At 30.7% G+C, this 15,277-nt stretch overlaps 1 protein-coding gene across 1 annotated transcript; it reads right to left on the reverse strand.

Annotated features, from left to right (window-relative positions):
* Positions 1 to 3,777: 3,777 nt before the first annotated feature.
* Positions 3,778 to 14,223, reverse strand: LOC129911218 (ankyrin repeat and LEM domain-containing protein 2 homolog). The gene is made up of 10 exons (XM_055988938.1): positions 14,026 to 14,223; positions 10,696 to 10,860; positions 10,152 to 10,630; positions 9,933 to 10,085; positions 8,798 to 8,875; positions 7,643 to 8,713; positions 7,214 to 7,579; positions 7,025 to 7,140; positions 4,378 to 4,509; positions 3,778 to 4,306 (listed from the first exon to the last, which is right to left on the reverse strand). The coding sequence occupies exons 1-10, from the start codon at positions 14,075 to 14,077 to the stop codon at positions 4,069 to 4,071; spliced, it is 2,850 nt and encodes a 949-aa protein (XP_055844913.1). The 5' UTR covers positions 14,078 to 14,223; the 3' UTR covers positions 3,778 to 4,068.
* Between the last annotated feature and the right edge of the window lie 1,054 nt (positions 14,224 to 15,277).

The following is a 15,277-nucleotide window of genomic DNA, read 5'->3' on the forward strand; positions in this document are numbered from 1 at the left end:
ACACTCATATACATGTATAGTACTTTATGTACAGTTTGTAAAAAATATATATCAAAAACCATTCCTGTTAAAAAAAAAATATATTATTATGCTTGCACATCTTTTATTTATACACGGAAATTGTTAAGTAAATGAAATTAAAAAGAAAAATATATATAAAAAAAAAGTCTTTAAGTGAAAATAAAAAACAAAAGCACGGTTCCGTGGAAACGCGAATATATTCTAGTTTTATTTTTTTTTAGAAAAAAATTGAGTTATAGGTATACAAAATGGGAAGAATCAAGGACAGATAAGTATCTTAATATGTATAAGCAATTTTTTCAGAGATTTTAAAAGGGTAATTCCATGAAAAAGTGGACACGAATTTTGAACAAATTATGCAGTCTTTTTTACTTTTTTTATTAGCAAATTACTATTTACAAACGTCAACTCTTTATGCAAGTTGTAAGAAAAGATTCTTTGTTGTATTCCCTTATGGATAGACATAAAATTCAGGGAGTTTAATAATCTTAAAGCATTTTTATAGCATAAGCTTGCCAACAACAGAAGAATTTCACATGAAAATGACGGAAAAACAAGCAAACTGAAAATATGATGAGTCTAATAGTGACGATAACAATATCCCCTCGTGAGTGCTAAAATACATTTAAGCAAGCTTCGTTACACACTATTCGATTAAAAAAAAACTTGAGTGAAAATGCATCTTTTTTTTACTTTTGGAACCACAAATCGCAGGTAACATGAGTTACCAAAATAATGTAACGTGAGTTACCTAAATATTTAAAAAAATTTCCTCGAAATATTGAAAAAATGTTTGGTTTTGTCACTCATATTAAAAGCTTGTAATTTTGTATGTATGGAATCTTCATTGAAATCAAATTAAGATTCTTAATTTCACATAAAAACTTCATACTGTCGGACTCTAAAAATTAGTGTCCGATTTTTGTAACGTGAGTTACCATCAAACTTTTATTTTTCCCAAGCAAATGTTAAAAATAAAGACAATTTTTTCAGTTAATTATGAAAGTAATAGTTATGCTCCATTCATGGATAGTAATTTCGTATCAATTTACATTAAAATTGAAAAAAAAAAAATTATTTATGTGTTGGAAATTTTTGTGAATGTAACGTGAGTTACCATGGAATTGCCCAAAATGTGAACGCACTAGATAATGCTGCTGAATCTAACAGAAATAAGTTTGAAAGTCCAATTTTCTAAAACTTAAGCAAGTTCGTAAACGCAATATTTTGCGAAAGTCTAAAAAAGTGCTTAGCAAATTTAAATCTGTTTTCTTCTGTACTCAGTTGATAAGCAGGCTGCAGTTCATCCAAAAAATTTGCATTCATTCTATTAGATTTATCTAGTCAAACAAGACAAGATTTTAAACAGTATACAAAAGTAAGCATACGCCGTAGTGAACAAACATTTAAAATGGTGTATATGTACCCATGTAAATGCGCTGGAAGTTATACTTACCCCCGACCGACCCCTCCACAAATATGTTTGTGAAGATATAATATAAAAAAAAATATTTTCATACCGTTTTTGGATATTTTTCCTTATTTTGAAAATTTAAATTTTTCTTTGAGTCATTTAAAATTTAAACGATATTCATTAATAAAATTCTCAAATAAACTCAAGAGAATTTGATTTTGTTCATGTAATAGCAATTAGGAGTACAAATAAGTCATTTACAACTGCTAAAATGTGCTATTTTATTTCATCTCTAAACTAAACTAGTACTAAAATCGAAAAACTTGAAGAATTTATAGCTTTTTGTTTTGTCATGATACGATCATTTTTCACTGAGTCTATCAAAAATCAGTAAAAAAAAAATCACGCATTCGTTTGTTCCTTTAATTTTTTGAGACTCACATGAATTCTACCAGCAAACGCAATAATATTATAACAGCTAAACGAAAACGAAAGTTAAACGATAGGTAAATGGCAGTCGTAAAGATTAACGAGTATCGTTGAAGTAAAACGATTATCGTAATACGTAGTCGCATTTCAACGAAAAAGAAATAGTTTGAACGATAATCGTTTAACAAAATAGGGCCCCAGATCTCAAATGAACTCTTGGTTTGCATTCATGATAAAGCTTAAAGAGACCTTTCTTTTGATATCTCACTCGAAGAATGTGGAGGAAATTTTTTAAAATGCAATTTTTTTTCGCCATTTTTTGGTTTTTTTTGTTTTTTTTTTTTTTCAAAAACAAAAAAAGTTACCTAAATGCATAAGCCTGTGCACTGTGAACTCATATCTGTAAGCCAATAATTATTTGGAGCCTTTGTTCCGCAACATATTTGCCTCCGAATACAAGAAAAAATAAATATTTTGATGCAAAAAATAACTGAGCAACCACACCACACCTCCAAGAAACTTGTGTTTTTCAATAATGAAGAGAGCTCAAAGGTCAAAGAGACCTTTTTTTGATGTCTCACTCAATGTATTTGGATGATTTTTTTTTTTAAATAGATTTTTTTCGGCAAAGGGTTAACCTTGGTTTTTTTTTTTTGAAAATCTAAAAAAATAATATTATAATTTTTTTTACCTAAATGCAAAGGCCTGTTCACTGTGAACTCATATCTATAAACCGAAATCTGTTTCGAGATTTTGGTCCGTTGACATCTGCCTCCGAGTGTAAAAAAATGTTTGGATGCAAATTACTCAGCAACCACGTCTCCAAGAACGTTGATTTTTTTTCAACAACCTAAAAACAAAAATTGTTATTTTAAAGAGACCTTTATTTTAATGTCTCACTCGAAGAATTCATAGGCCCTGCTGTTCACTCTGAACTCATAAGTAAATGTAAACCAATAATTGTCTCGAGACCTTGTTCCGCTGATATCAGCCTCCGAGTCCGAATGCAAGCAAAAAAATGTTTGGATGCAAATAACTCAGCAACTACATCTCCAAAAAACGTTTGGTTTTCAGTTATGAATAGAGCTAAAACATACCTTTCTTTTGATGTCTCACTCGATGAATTAAGAGGAATTTTATTAAAATTCATTTTTTTGATTGATTTTTTTCAAAAATCTAAAAAAAAAATTTGTGATTTGTTTACCTAAGTGCATAGGCCTGTTCACCGTGAACTTATATCTGTAAACCAATACTTGTTTCGACCTTGATCCGCTGATATTTGTCTCCGATTATAAATAAGAAACATTTGGCTTTCAGTTATGAATAGAGCTTAAAGACCCCTTTCATTTGATCTCTCATTCGATGAATTTGGAGGAAATGTTTTAAAATGCATTTTTTCATCAAATATGTACATATTTATTAAATTCACTTTTAGAAGTTTATTTTTGTAAACGTTAATTAACAAGGCAAGTAAAAAGTTACAAATAAAGTTACATAAAATAAAACCATAACGGTAGATAATGGGGGGATATTGGGAATACAATTAGTTTAGTGGTATCCTCCGCACAACACATAAAATATATTTTCAATAAAAGAAAATGTTCCACATACGCCACAGTGACCGTTCAATTATTAATTTTCTTTATATGAAAAAGTTTACTGCTAATGATTATGAATCCGGTTGTATTTTCTGTGTTGTGTTACGTGATTTTTTCATTTGCCATTCGTTGTTTGCATTGTCCAGTATACTTATTTAAAGTTGGATAAAAATTGTTTTATAAATTATTAAACACCTTTAGTCGCTATTATTTTTTATTTCCAACTCTAACAACACTGTTAGCAATTAAAGCTGATTAAATCTAAAGTAAAATTCTTCAAAAACAATATAAGTAAGTATAAAAATAAAACACCACTTTTAAAAAATGCATTCGATAAGAAAAATATATTTTTAATCGATATTAAGGAAACAAAGAAGGAAAATAAAAAACTTTTTAATGATAAAATAATTAATTTGGCCGAACAATATTTATGTTTATATGTTTTATGAAATGCAAAGTATCAATTTTTGTTTTTGTTCATTTTTCCTTATTTTTTTAGTAATGCAGAAACAATACTGCTTTTAAAATTTTTGATTAATGATGAATAAAATAAAATAAAAAACATTTATAGTTCAAACAAAAAAATAAAAGTAAATAAAATTAACTTCAAGTAGATACATTCATCCATGCTAATTCACTGCAAGTACTATTTTCATTTGCATCTGGCGATGTGAAACTAACGTCTTTTCGATTTTCTCGATACAAAATTAGATTTTCCATTGTTTTATTTTTCAGTATAGACGATGGACGTGACGGTGAATTGAAGAGACTTCTAGGAGTTGGCAGTCGTTCGGTAATTGAGAATGATAATGACTTTTTAACAATTGCTGATGGTGATGGGAAACTAAAAAAGAAAAAAAAAAGAAAAAAGTTAGATACGATGTAAGCAAATAAAGTATTAAATTTTGTTCTTACTGATCCATTTCTTCGTTAGAATACCGTAAAACAGCTGCTTTCCAAGAGTAAATATACGGATAAGTTTCCTTGTTTATATCAACATGAAATATTGCATTTAATACATCTAGGTCTCGTTTTGTTGGCTCATTTCTGAAAGAAAGTTAATTTGATGTTATATATTTTTCTTAAGAAATTAAATACAATCATTGAATAATATAGACGTGACACCGATATTTTCTCATTATAAGCCCCAAACAAAATCAAAAATGGTATTTCCATTTCCACATAAAAATCAATTATTCGAACTTTCAGAGTGTCAGCTGACTCTTCGAATAAAACAAATGTTGGGAATAAATATTTTGACACAATATTGGACTATTCATTTCTTCATTGGAAGAAAAAAATCTTAATCTGTAACGGTTAAATATAAATAAAGCAAGTTGGCGGTTTTTTAAAAGGTATGTTATAAATGATGAATCTGAAAGTGCTAAATTTCTTTTTGAATGTTGATAAGGTAAGGTAATTAATTTTACATATTTCAAGGATGAATCAAACAGTTAAACTTGTAAAGACTCTGATGTAAAAATGTGGGCAAAAAGGCAGAACTAAACATAGAATTTGCAATACATAATTTCGGTCTGTCTGTTAACCAAATCATTGGAGAACTGAATTAACAGTGCTTACCTAAGAATTACCAATTAAGAAAACAAAATTTTTTACTGTGCAAAATTTAGCACGAAAAACTGTATTAATAGGAAACAGGCACATTTTGAGGCAATTTATTAAAAATCCCGGTTTGATCTCAAAAAGCAACGAGATCCTTGAAAAAAAAAAATTGTTAGCAAAAGAACAATTTGCAAGAAGCTCGGGGAAAACAATATTGGGATTTTTACCGTGAGATAATATCGAACTTACCTCTTACCACTTCTGATGGGCAAACCTAACAAAAAGAAGCAAAAAAGCTATTTGGCAGAGAAAGAAAACTGAGAAATGAATCCATAAAATTTTCATCTCAGAAATCTAAGAAAAAAAGAGCGCTGAACGGAGATTTTTTGTCTCACTTAAAAAAATCTCTGAGCCCTAATAAAAGTAATCTGAAAAACTTATTAGGAATTATGTCAAAATATAGCTTTCAACAAAAAAAATCCTGTTACGACTTAATAGCCTGATTTCACTAGACCTCATATGAGATAATTTCGCAAATACATAAGGTCAGTTCAAATTCTAAAAATTTCCTTTATAAAATTTGAATTAATCGGACCCCACTGATTAAAATCCTTTTGATTATTTTTTTCTACCAAGCCTTGAAAAAGAAAGCAGCAAATAAGGAATACATAAATATTGCTTATCTTGTTCTCGAAATGAAAAGGCTAAAATCTTTGTTTCGCCTTTATTTGTTTGAGTTTGGGACATTGGTTAAGGTTTGTTTTTCCCCTTAATAAGTACACAATCAGCGGCATTTGAGAGACTAAACAACTAAACACAAAAAAATAATTTAAAAAAAAATAATAAAATTGTAGCTAAAACACAAATGCGGTACAAAACAAGACACTCAGAAAGCTCATTTCCTTGAACACGGTCATAACTAAAAGAAACTGGTTTTCAGGAAACGAGTTTTAAATTTAGTATCGATTAGTTTTTAAAGCTAAGAAATGACTTTTTGCAGGATTAAAAATTACTTTATTCCAATAACTTTTGCATTAATAACTGAAAATTCGTGATTTTTGAGTTATGGCAATATTCAAGTAAATGAGCGATATGTTTTAGAAGAAAGACCAAAAATACAAAAAAAAGTTACAAATATCAGGAATTCTTAATTCTAAAATAAACAGTGTTTGTTTTTGCAGTTACATGTTACCCCTTTTCATTAAGACGATTGCAAAACAATTTTAGGATGGTTGTTTGGGGTCTTATTTTGTTAAGCGTTAAAAAATACCTTAAATAATGTGTCATATCGTCGGTGAAACGAGAAAAGTGTGTAACTCCATTTTAGCAAATTTTATAGGAGAGCAAAAAAACAAAATCGTTTTGAAGGCATTTGTATGAGTTTTCATTTTCTAATTTGCTAATAAAATAAAAACTATGAACTTTAAGGGGTTTCTCAGTTTAAGGAACAGTAGATATCAGGTTTGTCTAACAGATGGCATTCAAATCTAATTTTAGAAAATTTGGAGTTACACACTTTTCTGGTTTCACCGACGATATGGCCAAATTGCATGAATCTTAATAAACACAAAAACAAAATCCTTTTAAATGTGAATCAAAAATTTTAAAATATTTCTTTAGCCTCGATTATTCTAAAATTTTTAAAATATTAAACAAAACAAAAAACAAATACAAGTAAACAAAATATAAATAAGATTTTTTGCTTATAGTTTTGGTTACTTAGGCTGTGTTCCTTTGGGCTAAGCAAAGTACTTTTTAGTACTTCTGAATCCATTCAAAGACATTTTGTCTATAGAAGAAATGGAGTTGAATACAACCAGAAGTACTTAGCAGTAGATACTTTAAGCCAATGGAACACAGCTTTAGTAACTAAAAAGTCCTTTTCGGGGATTATTGGCTATTGAATACACAATCCTGTAAGTGTAAAGCGAATGTGGCGGATTTTTTTCCCGGTGTCACTTTTTTATATAAAATTATTAAATGATACATTTTTACATACCCCAATAGAAACAAATGATAATCTTCTGTATCGACACTATCTACAGAAAGTTCTGATGGACTTTCTGGAGGTGTTACAAAACACTCATCACCATCATCATCTGAACCTAAATCCGACTGAAATAATAACAAATAAATAAAATTAATAAGTTAAACGTTTAGTTATTCAAATTCTCTTATTTTAATTTACCCAAAATACATCTTCGCCATCATCATCATCATCCACTGAACTGTCTAACGTATCAGTCGAATGTGATCTCCATTCCTTTGATTTGACATCATCAACACGATTCATTGGCGGTGGTGGTGATCTCGCTTTGCGTGATTCAATCCGTGACCGACGACTCTCCCTACGACTTAAAACACTATCCCATTTGCAATCACATTTAGATTCTTTTAACCAAGTTTGCATGCAATTTTCCTCGGTCTTTAGATTTTCAGGCTGAATAATACCAATATTGCCATCCATATAGAATAGCATTTTATTGCAAACACATTGCAAATGCTCTTTTCTATCTCCAGGCGAAGAGATTATTTGTTGGAGACATTTTTGAATCTAAAAGAAAAGAAAAAAATCATTTAATAAAACCTAAAGATTAAAAAAAGAACTACAACTTACTTTCGATTTATTATTTGTATCAATACCCTGAGCATCATTTAGATAGCTAGCAATTAAGAAAGCAAATCTCGAGTGAACTTTTGTAAAATTCACATTCAAAAAACGGGCATCATCCATAAAGCTAACTATTAGCGATTTCAGTCTTTTTAATTCGGAAAGGAAGGCATCATTAATCGAAACAATGCTATCGATATTGTGTAGTAAATTTTTAGTCATTCGTTTGGCAAACACTTGCAATGACTTTTCGACACAGGTGTAAGGCATTGTTAATTGTGGGGCATTGTTTGCTATTGATTTATTATAAATTTGTCTGTCATTATCGTATTCCACAGTAGATTGTGTTTCAGTGCGCAAATTTAGCTTATCCAAAGCTGTACATAAATCATCGAGAAGTTCTTTATTTTTATTATTTACAACAGCAACTTGTGGTTTATTTTCCTTGTCTTTTTGTGCCAAAAAGTGTTCAAATTTTTTCAATCCTTTCTCTGAAGCAATATCAACAAATATTCCCAAGAAATCCCAATATTCTTTCCATTCGACATTTTGTTCTTTGGCCAATTCACGGCCAATAATTTCGAATCCTTTTTCAGCATCCATTAATTTAAGATGACGTTCTTTAAATCCAGGACTATCATAGGGATCACCACAAGTTCTATCTGCCAGCAGGGTATTTGATGTAATTGAATCATTAAAATTCAAAATAATTGGTGATGCAATATTATTCTCACGAAACATTGAGAAGAGGTCCTTTTTGCGATATGGTGTTGTGAGGCAATTTGAATTGAGGAGACCATTTTCATAGGTTCCACCATTGTTATTGTCCTCAATTAATTTATTATTGAATGATGAATTGTTTGTGTTGTTCAAATCAGTTTCATCAATATTTTGTGATTGTTTATTGTTCAAGACATATTTTCGATTTGGAGTTAGGGGGAAGGAATTATTTATTGATTTTGGTGTAAGTTTTGTTGGAGTACTACTAAAACGGACTGGGCTTTTGAATGGGCTATCTGGTAGTGGTAGGGAATTACCAGACATACGAGGAGGAGTCTTCCAGCGACGGCAAAATTTCTACAAAAATGTTTATTAAAAAGTTTTAGTTGATTTTAACGAAAGAATTCTATAGGTTAGATAATAACAAAATTTGAAATATACCTTTGCTTGTTCTTTATTCATAGGTCCTGCCACAGCTTGAATTTCAACTTCGGGACTCATTGGGTCTGAATTGAGATTCTGAAAAGAAAAATTGAAATGAAATTTTGTTTTTTTTTTAGATTGAAATATCATAGTGTAAGGCCATTAAACTGAAGGGAAGATGAGATGGTAGCTAAACACTAAAACTAATTGCAATCGACTGATCTCCATAGTAAAAGGACAGATACAGTGGGCGCATTCACAAAAGTAGTAACTACGTAGGCGAGTTTTAACTAGCTTTTGGAATGCGAATTTGCACTACAAAGCTAGGTGACAGATGCAATAAAAAAAAATGTGTTTTGAGTGGTTTAAATAGCTTTTTTTCATTGAAATTCCTCAATTTTATATGCTTTTTTCATCAATTCCACCAAATTTAAAATTCAAATAGAATTTGTTTCTATCAAAACAGCTGACTGAGAAATGTCAGCTAACTTTGAAGTCGAAAGGGAAATTGTAACTATTTTTTTAGTTCTTTTCAGCCAATCAGAACAAGTCGACTACGTAGCCACTAGGTTTGTGAATGCGCCCAGTCTCTCATTCATAATATTATTAAAGGATTTAGACCAGCATATGCTATCATGGAAAAGTTAGACTCAGTACCGTTGACTCGGCCAGAAGATCATAATGGACAGATTTAATTGAAGGATCCAGAGGAAAAACGGCACATGTCCACTTTTTGTCAAAAATAAACTAATAATGAGTTCTTGTAGTATTTAAAGGGCACTATCTGATAGCATCCTTACTTTTAGGAAAAAATAATACTTGCTAAAAAAATAAATAAAATAAATAGTCCTTAATGGTATGGAGAATAAAATTTTAAAATGTGTTTTTGTGCAATTATTTAGAATGGAGTTGTGCTGTTTTTTTCTGGACCCTTCAATTTTTAATTAATCACAATTTATTTTAAATATATTCCATTTAAGAAGAACAAAAATTAATTCAGGCAAAAATCCAGTCTCTCTGCAAGGAAGTTTTCCAATAGTAAGTACATTTAACCCTATATAATAAACTGATCTAGATTCTTTTGTTAACAATTGTTTTTCATGACGATTCCACTGATCACTAAGTCAGCAGAGATTTTAAGGTATATAATTACCGGTGGATTATTTGTTGAAAATGGTTGTCCTATCGTCGGAGGAACAGTATTGTTGGCAGAACGAATAACGGGAACATAAAACCGTTCTTCGAGAAGTGATGCAATTTTTTCTCTCAGTTCAGGACTTCCATTTGGATCACGTGAGCAAATAATCTAAAGAAAAATAGGAAAAGAAAAAATCAATTCAACGAAAATATAAGAAAAATACAAAATACTTACATCCTTTGGCAATAAACCCTCATTATTTAATGTCATTTTACATTGGCGATATGATGTCAAAACTTCAACAACTTCCACAGCTCCTATTTTAGCTGCTAAATGCAATGGAGTCTCACATCTTCCCTTCTCGGGCATATTTAAAAAATAATCCAATATGATTGCACTCGCTTCGATGCAAACTTTTTGATTCTTTTTGCCATAAACCAATTCAATAAATGCTAGATTACTAACTGTTTCGAGTATTAGTGCAGCAATTTGAGATTTTCTATTTAAAGCACAAATATGCATGGCATTGTAGCGATAGCCTTCTTTCAGTGATGTTGGTGTATCACCCGAACTGATTAGAAATCTTGGATTGTCCCAGATTTTTGTGTAAACTTTATCGCAATCACCCGATTCGATAACTTTACGAAATTCAGTTAGTTCTTGTTTAGTTGGAGCACGATATGCTGGTTTTTCAAGATTCACTGGTGAGCTTGCTGAATTTTGGAAGATAAATTAATAATATTTAAGTGTTTTGTGTTTGAAATAAAAAGGAACTTACCTTTTATGTCTGAATATTTAGATTGGCATACTTCGTAGCCAGTTTCTGCATAGTTTTCAGCATCATCTGTGTTTGAAAATACCTTGAGTCGGGCGTCTTTATGTTGCTTTAATACTTTTAGAGCTTCGCTTTTTACCCGAAAAACACATGCACGTCCATTGTTAACTGTGATTTTTCAAAAAAAATTTAATAATATTTTTTATTAAATAGATTTTTTATGGAATATAAATTTTAAATAAGGCAAAATTAATCTGCAACCGTTGTCGACTCGGACTGCAAAATCAATAAGAGGGGGTCATTGAACAGATAGAGCGAAAAGCAAATGGATATTATGTCACATTGTTAATTTCCGAAACGACAAGACCGCTAAAGGAAAGCATGCAAATGGAACATAAAAAATCTTGAAATTCTAAAGAGCACTCGCTATTTACTGAGCACTATTTAATGACATCCATACTTTTATAAAACCAATTTAAGCCTTGCTAAGAAAATAAATAAGTGACGTGCCTTTATTACTAATTTTTAAAATGTGTTTTTATCTGAATGAGTTGGAATGTATATATGCGAAATTACGAATAATTCAGAAAAAAGAATTAAAATATATGCTGTGATAATTTATTCTTATCGACGCGTCTACTTTTGAAAACCAGAAGTCCTTCGACAAAAAATTTGTACGTTTTGTCATGCAGCCTGTTTTTTTTTTATTTTCTTAAGCTCGATAAGAACAGCGTTTCTGCAGAAGCCTATGTTATTTGGGTCATGATTTACAATTTAAAAATTAAACGATTTCAAATTTTTTTGATATTTTTTTTTAACTAGCTTTATTTAGCTCATCAAATCCGTTTATATGACTTAACGATCTGATGGAAAAAAGTACTGAAAAAATGTTTTAAGCTCAACCATTAATGTCAGACAAATGGAATGAGAACATGCCCTACATTACCAATGGAGGTTATTCTAGATGTAACTCCAATCAAGTGCAACATTACATTGCAATGCAGTAACACACAAAGGATTCAAACACCTGGGCTGGTACCAGGACGAAGAGGAACATTTAGAGCGGAATTCAGAGTCGTCACTCAAGTAAAAATTTTACTCAAGTTTACGCTCTTGCGCTTGGCCCACTGCTACTCGTTACGTTAAGAAAACCTAACGGCTCGGGTACACCAAATCCGTCATCGGCCGAATTATAGTCGGGCGTTGTCGGCCGAACTCGGCCGATAGAACCAAGCACATAGAAAGAAAAGAAAGTGCGTACACCACTGAAAGTGACATCGTTCGTTGACGTACGTTGACGCCCGATAATAACCGATCAACCGGCATAATCCGAACTTGTTTGGATTTTTCGTCCGTTGTCGGGTTGATTTATACATAGATATTGCTAAAAGCCTTTTCTTTGCAAAAATTGGCGGTATGAATTTTCAAAAATATAAATTTCTTCAAAATATTCCATTGAAAACAATTATTATATGCACTTCAAGTTTCACAAAGTCAGAATACAGACCGGCAGCGACGTCCTAGACCGGAAGCAGTGTATGCAGACGATCGTCCGAGAAAGTCGTCCGAGTAGTTCCGACCCGATGTCGGCCGATAATTCGGTACGCGAACGGTAAGGGTTTCTTTGATTTAAGCTTATAAATACCAACTGAGGAAATTTTGAAGTAAATGCTTGAGTTTACTCAGAAAACTCATCTCGGACTTGTGCTTGAGAAAAAATTTTACTTGAGTGACGACTCTGAATTTCTCCCATACACTTTATGAAAATACTCAATTTCGTGAAAGGAATTAAGTTAGAGGAGGAGTTGTAATATGGGGATGAGGAACTAACTCAGTTAGCTTAAAAGGAGAAACAATAGATCTTATAGGTCCTAACTGCTTCAATCTTACAAAAAATAAGCCAAACCTGCTTTTTTTTCATAAAAAAACAAATATGTATTTGACTTAAAATTGCTATAAAACAATGTATGGAAATATATTTACATATATATATAAAATATGAAGTTTAAAAGAATTCACATTTTTGGTTCTAGTTGTTTTTACTTGTTGTTTTTATTTAATAAAAATTATTTTTTTTTTTTACTATAGATTTTTTTAAAAAAAAAGGGTATTTTGAAATCTGGTTCCATTTTTTCTCAATCTACTTCCATTTTTTCTTCAAATCTACTTTGAATGTTTTTTCTGAAAATGGTAAGTCAGTTCACTCGACCTAAATTTTTTGGATATAATTTTAGTAGAAGATATCACATAATTTTAAAAATTATTGTAAGATGAAACATAATGCGAATAGTCAAAAAAGGACCTTGATTGAAGGATGTTATGACAAAGTTTACTCCGATGAATGGAGTTTCTTTTTGTACTATGATGAAGAAGAAATGAAGTTTTTGTTAAGTAAAAAAGGAACAAAATTAGTAAGCTATAACGACCGAAATTTTCTACTTCTTTTTTATAAAGCATAATCAAGTTTCGCATAATTTTCAGTTAAACGCATTTTTTGTTACCTAAATAGATAAAAATCAAAAGATGATGCACTGTCACCCTTTTCTCGTCACAATATCGAAAGCCCCTAGATCTCAAACAACAAAGTGTGTTGAAATTTTCTAAGAATAAATCATGAGATCGTTTTAACAACAAAAGATAAAAAATAAAATATCACGTTTACATGACAAATCTAATTTAAATCATACAATTGAAAGCTGCGTGGCCCAAGGAACAAGCAAAGGAATGTTAAATAAACATCTGTTATTGGCTAAATGCCAGTCCACCAACTCATTAAAAGAAGGGCCGGCCAGCCACTGTGCTGATACCTATTGAAAGTGTATTGACTTTTCTTAAACAAAACGTAAAAATAAAAAAATAACAGAACAAAACTAAAATTAACAACATAATTAAAATGGGATTCCTCGAAAACTTAAAAAATTTCAGGTAGTGTTTTTTGTTGTTTTGTTTTGAAAACAAATCATTGGAGTGCACCCAAAATCGAAAAAGCCGAATGAAAAAGGTTGAAGAAAAAAAAATAAATGACGAAAAAATCACACCATTGTTGTCTGCCTTTGCACCTTTGTCATCAGTCTTTTTTGAGGCAAGACGACAATGCAAATGCAGGTTATCTGAGAAAAAAGGTTTTTTGGTCGCATTTTAGAAAAAAGTTGTATTCTTTGAATAAGATTGGAATTGAATGGAGGAGATGGACATTTAAGGGAAAAAAAAAGAAAGTTTCATCAGGTTCATTCAGGATGGACGAAGACGAAGAAAAACGAAAACGACACACTTCTATAAGGCGGCAGAAAAATAATCATCATTTTTTTTTTTTTTGTAAAAAAGTTTACTTACCCACTGGATCTAAGCTGGGCTTTTGTGGAATGTGCACACTATAAAATGACATTATAGTAAATTCCAATTAAATATAAAATAAACAAAATTTATTGCAAGTTAAATTATCAAAAAAATAATATTTTAACTGCGGCTTAAAATTCTTTTTTATAATAATCTGTTTATCTGCTGTTTTTTATATTAAATTTATATTTGACAATTCAAAAACAAAGATGTGTGAAGTTGGATGTGGTTTAGTTTTTGTATTTTTTAAAGGTATATCCACAATGTGTTCGCGTTCAGGTAAATAAATGTTGTCCCAAATTAAAGCTAGGAACACATTCATCAATTTTTGCAATGAGTATTACCTATAAGAATTTTTCCAAGCCCACACATTTTTTAGCAGTATATTTAACTTTTAAAAGGGGCCAACACATAGAATTCGTCGCACAATGGGCCAAAATTGTGAAAAGCTGGCATTAAGTGAACCAAAAGAGCTAAACATTTGAAATTTGAAACAAATCCTACTGATACAAAAGTTAGTACATAGCCAAAATTTCGAATGGCCACATCAATTTTTAGGGTTACCATCCTTACACTTTATTTTTTTTAAATAAATTTATTTAGGTACCTAACCATTTTTTTTTTAATATTTTCTTATACATAAATACACATTTTATAAATGAACGAATTAAATATTTTAAATACCTTTATCACTCTCAATTATTACCAAAAAAAAAAACGAGTACTTATAGAAAGTGACGTCACCAACTAAAAATAAACAATTCAGACATGGGAGCTAAATAGTAGCAAGAAAACTTGTCATATTCTAAAACAAGACAAAACACTGAACAAAATGATATAATAAAACTTATTGGCTTGTTACGGCGAACACATCTCACAAGGTGTTGATAACTCGTTTTTGTGAGGATTTATTTCTCAAAAACTTCTTGTGAGCCTAGGACGCTGCTGAAGTGAAACGAAAAATTTTGAAGTCTCCAAAGTCAACAGCGGACAACTTAACGAAATATATCATCGGGTGTTATAGCAAAGTAAAAATAATATAACTACAGATAATAAAATTCAAGAAAAACATCCGAAAATATAAGTTTTAAAGCAAAAACAAAGAAATTTAGTTTCGTTCAAGATTTCGTGGAAAATTTCGTTTCCTTTCAGCAGCGTACCAAGCTTTAAGTAGGTCGCTCGGAAGAATGATGGAGTTGAACTGGGGTCGAACTACGGCATACGTACGTTAAAGGCTTGGCCACACCGG

This window comes from Episyrphus balteatus, chromosome 2 (genome assembly GCF_945859705.1).
Source record: "Episyrphus balteatus chromosome 2, idEpiBalt1.1, whole genome shotgun sequence".
Lineage (NCBI taxonomy): Eukaryota > Metazoa > Arthropoda > Insecta > Diptera > Syrphidae > Episyrphus > Episyrphus balteatus.

Coding starts and splice junctions, on each gene's coding strand:
- LOC129911218 (XM_055988938.1), bottom strand. CDS start 14,077: ATGTCATTTTATAGTGTGCACATTCCACAAAAGCCCAGCTTAGATCCA. Junction 10,086..10,151: donor AGGGTTTATTGCCAAAGGAT/GTAAGTATTTTG, acceptor ATTTTTCTTTAG/ATTATTTGCTCACGTGATCC. Junction 7,141..7,213: donor ATGGCGAAGATGTATTTTGG/GTAAATTAAAAT, acceptor TTATTATTTCAG/TCGGATTTAGGTTCAGATGA.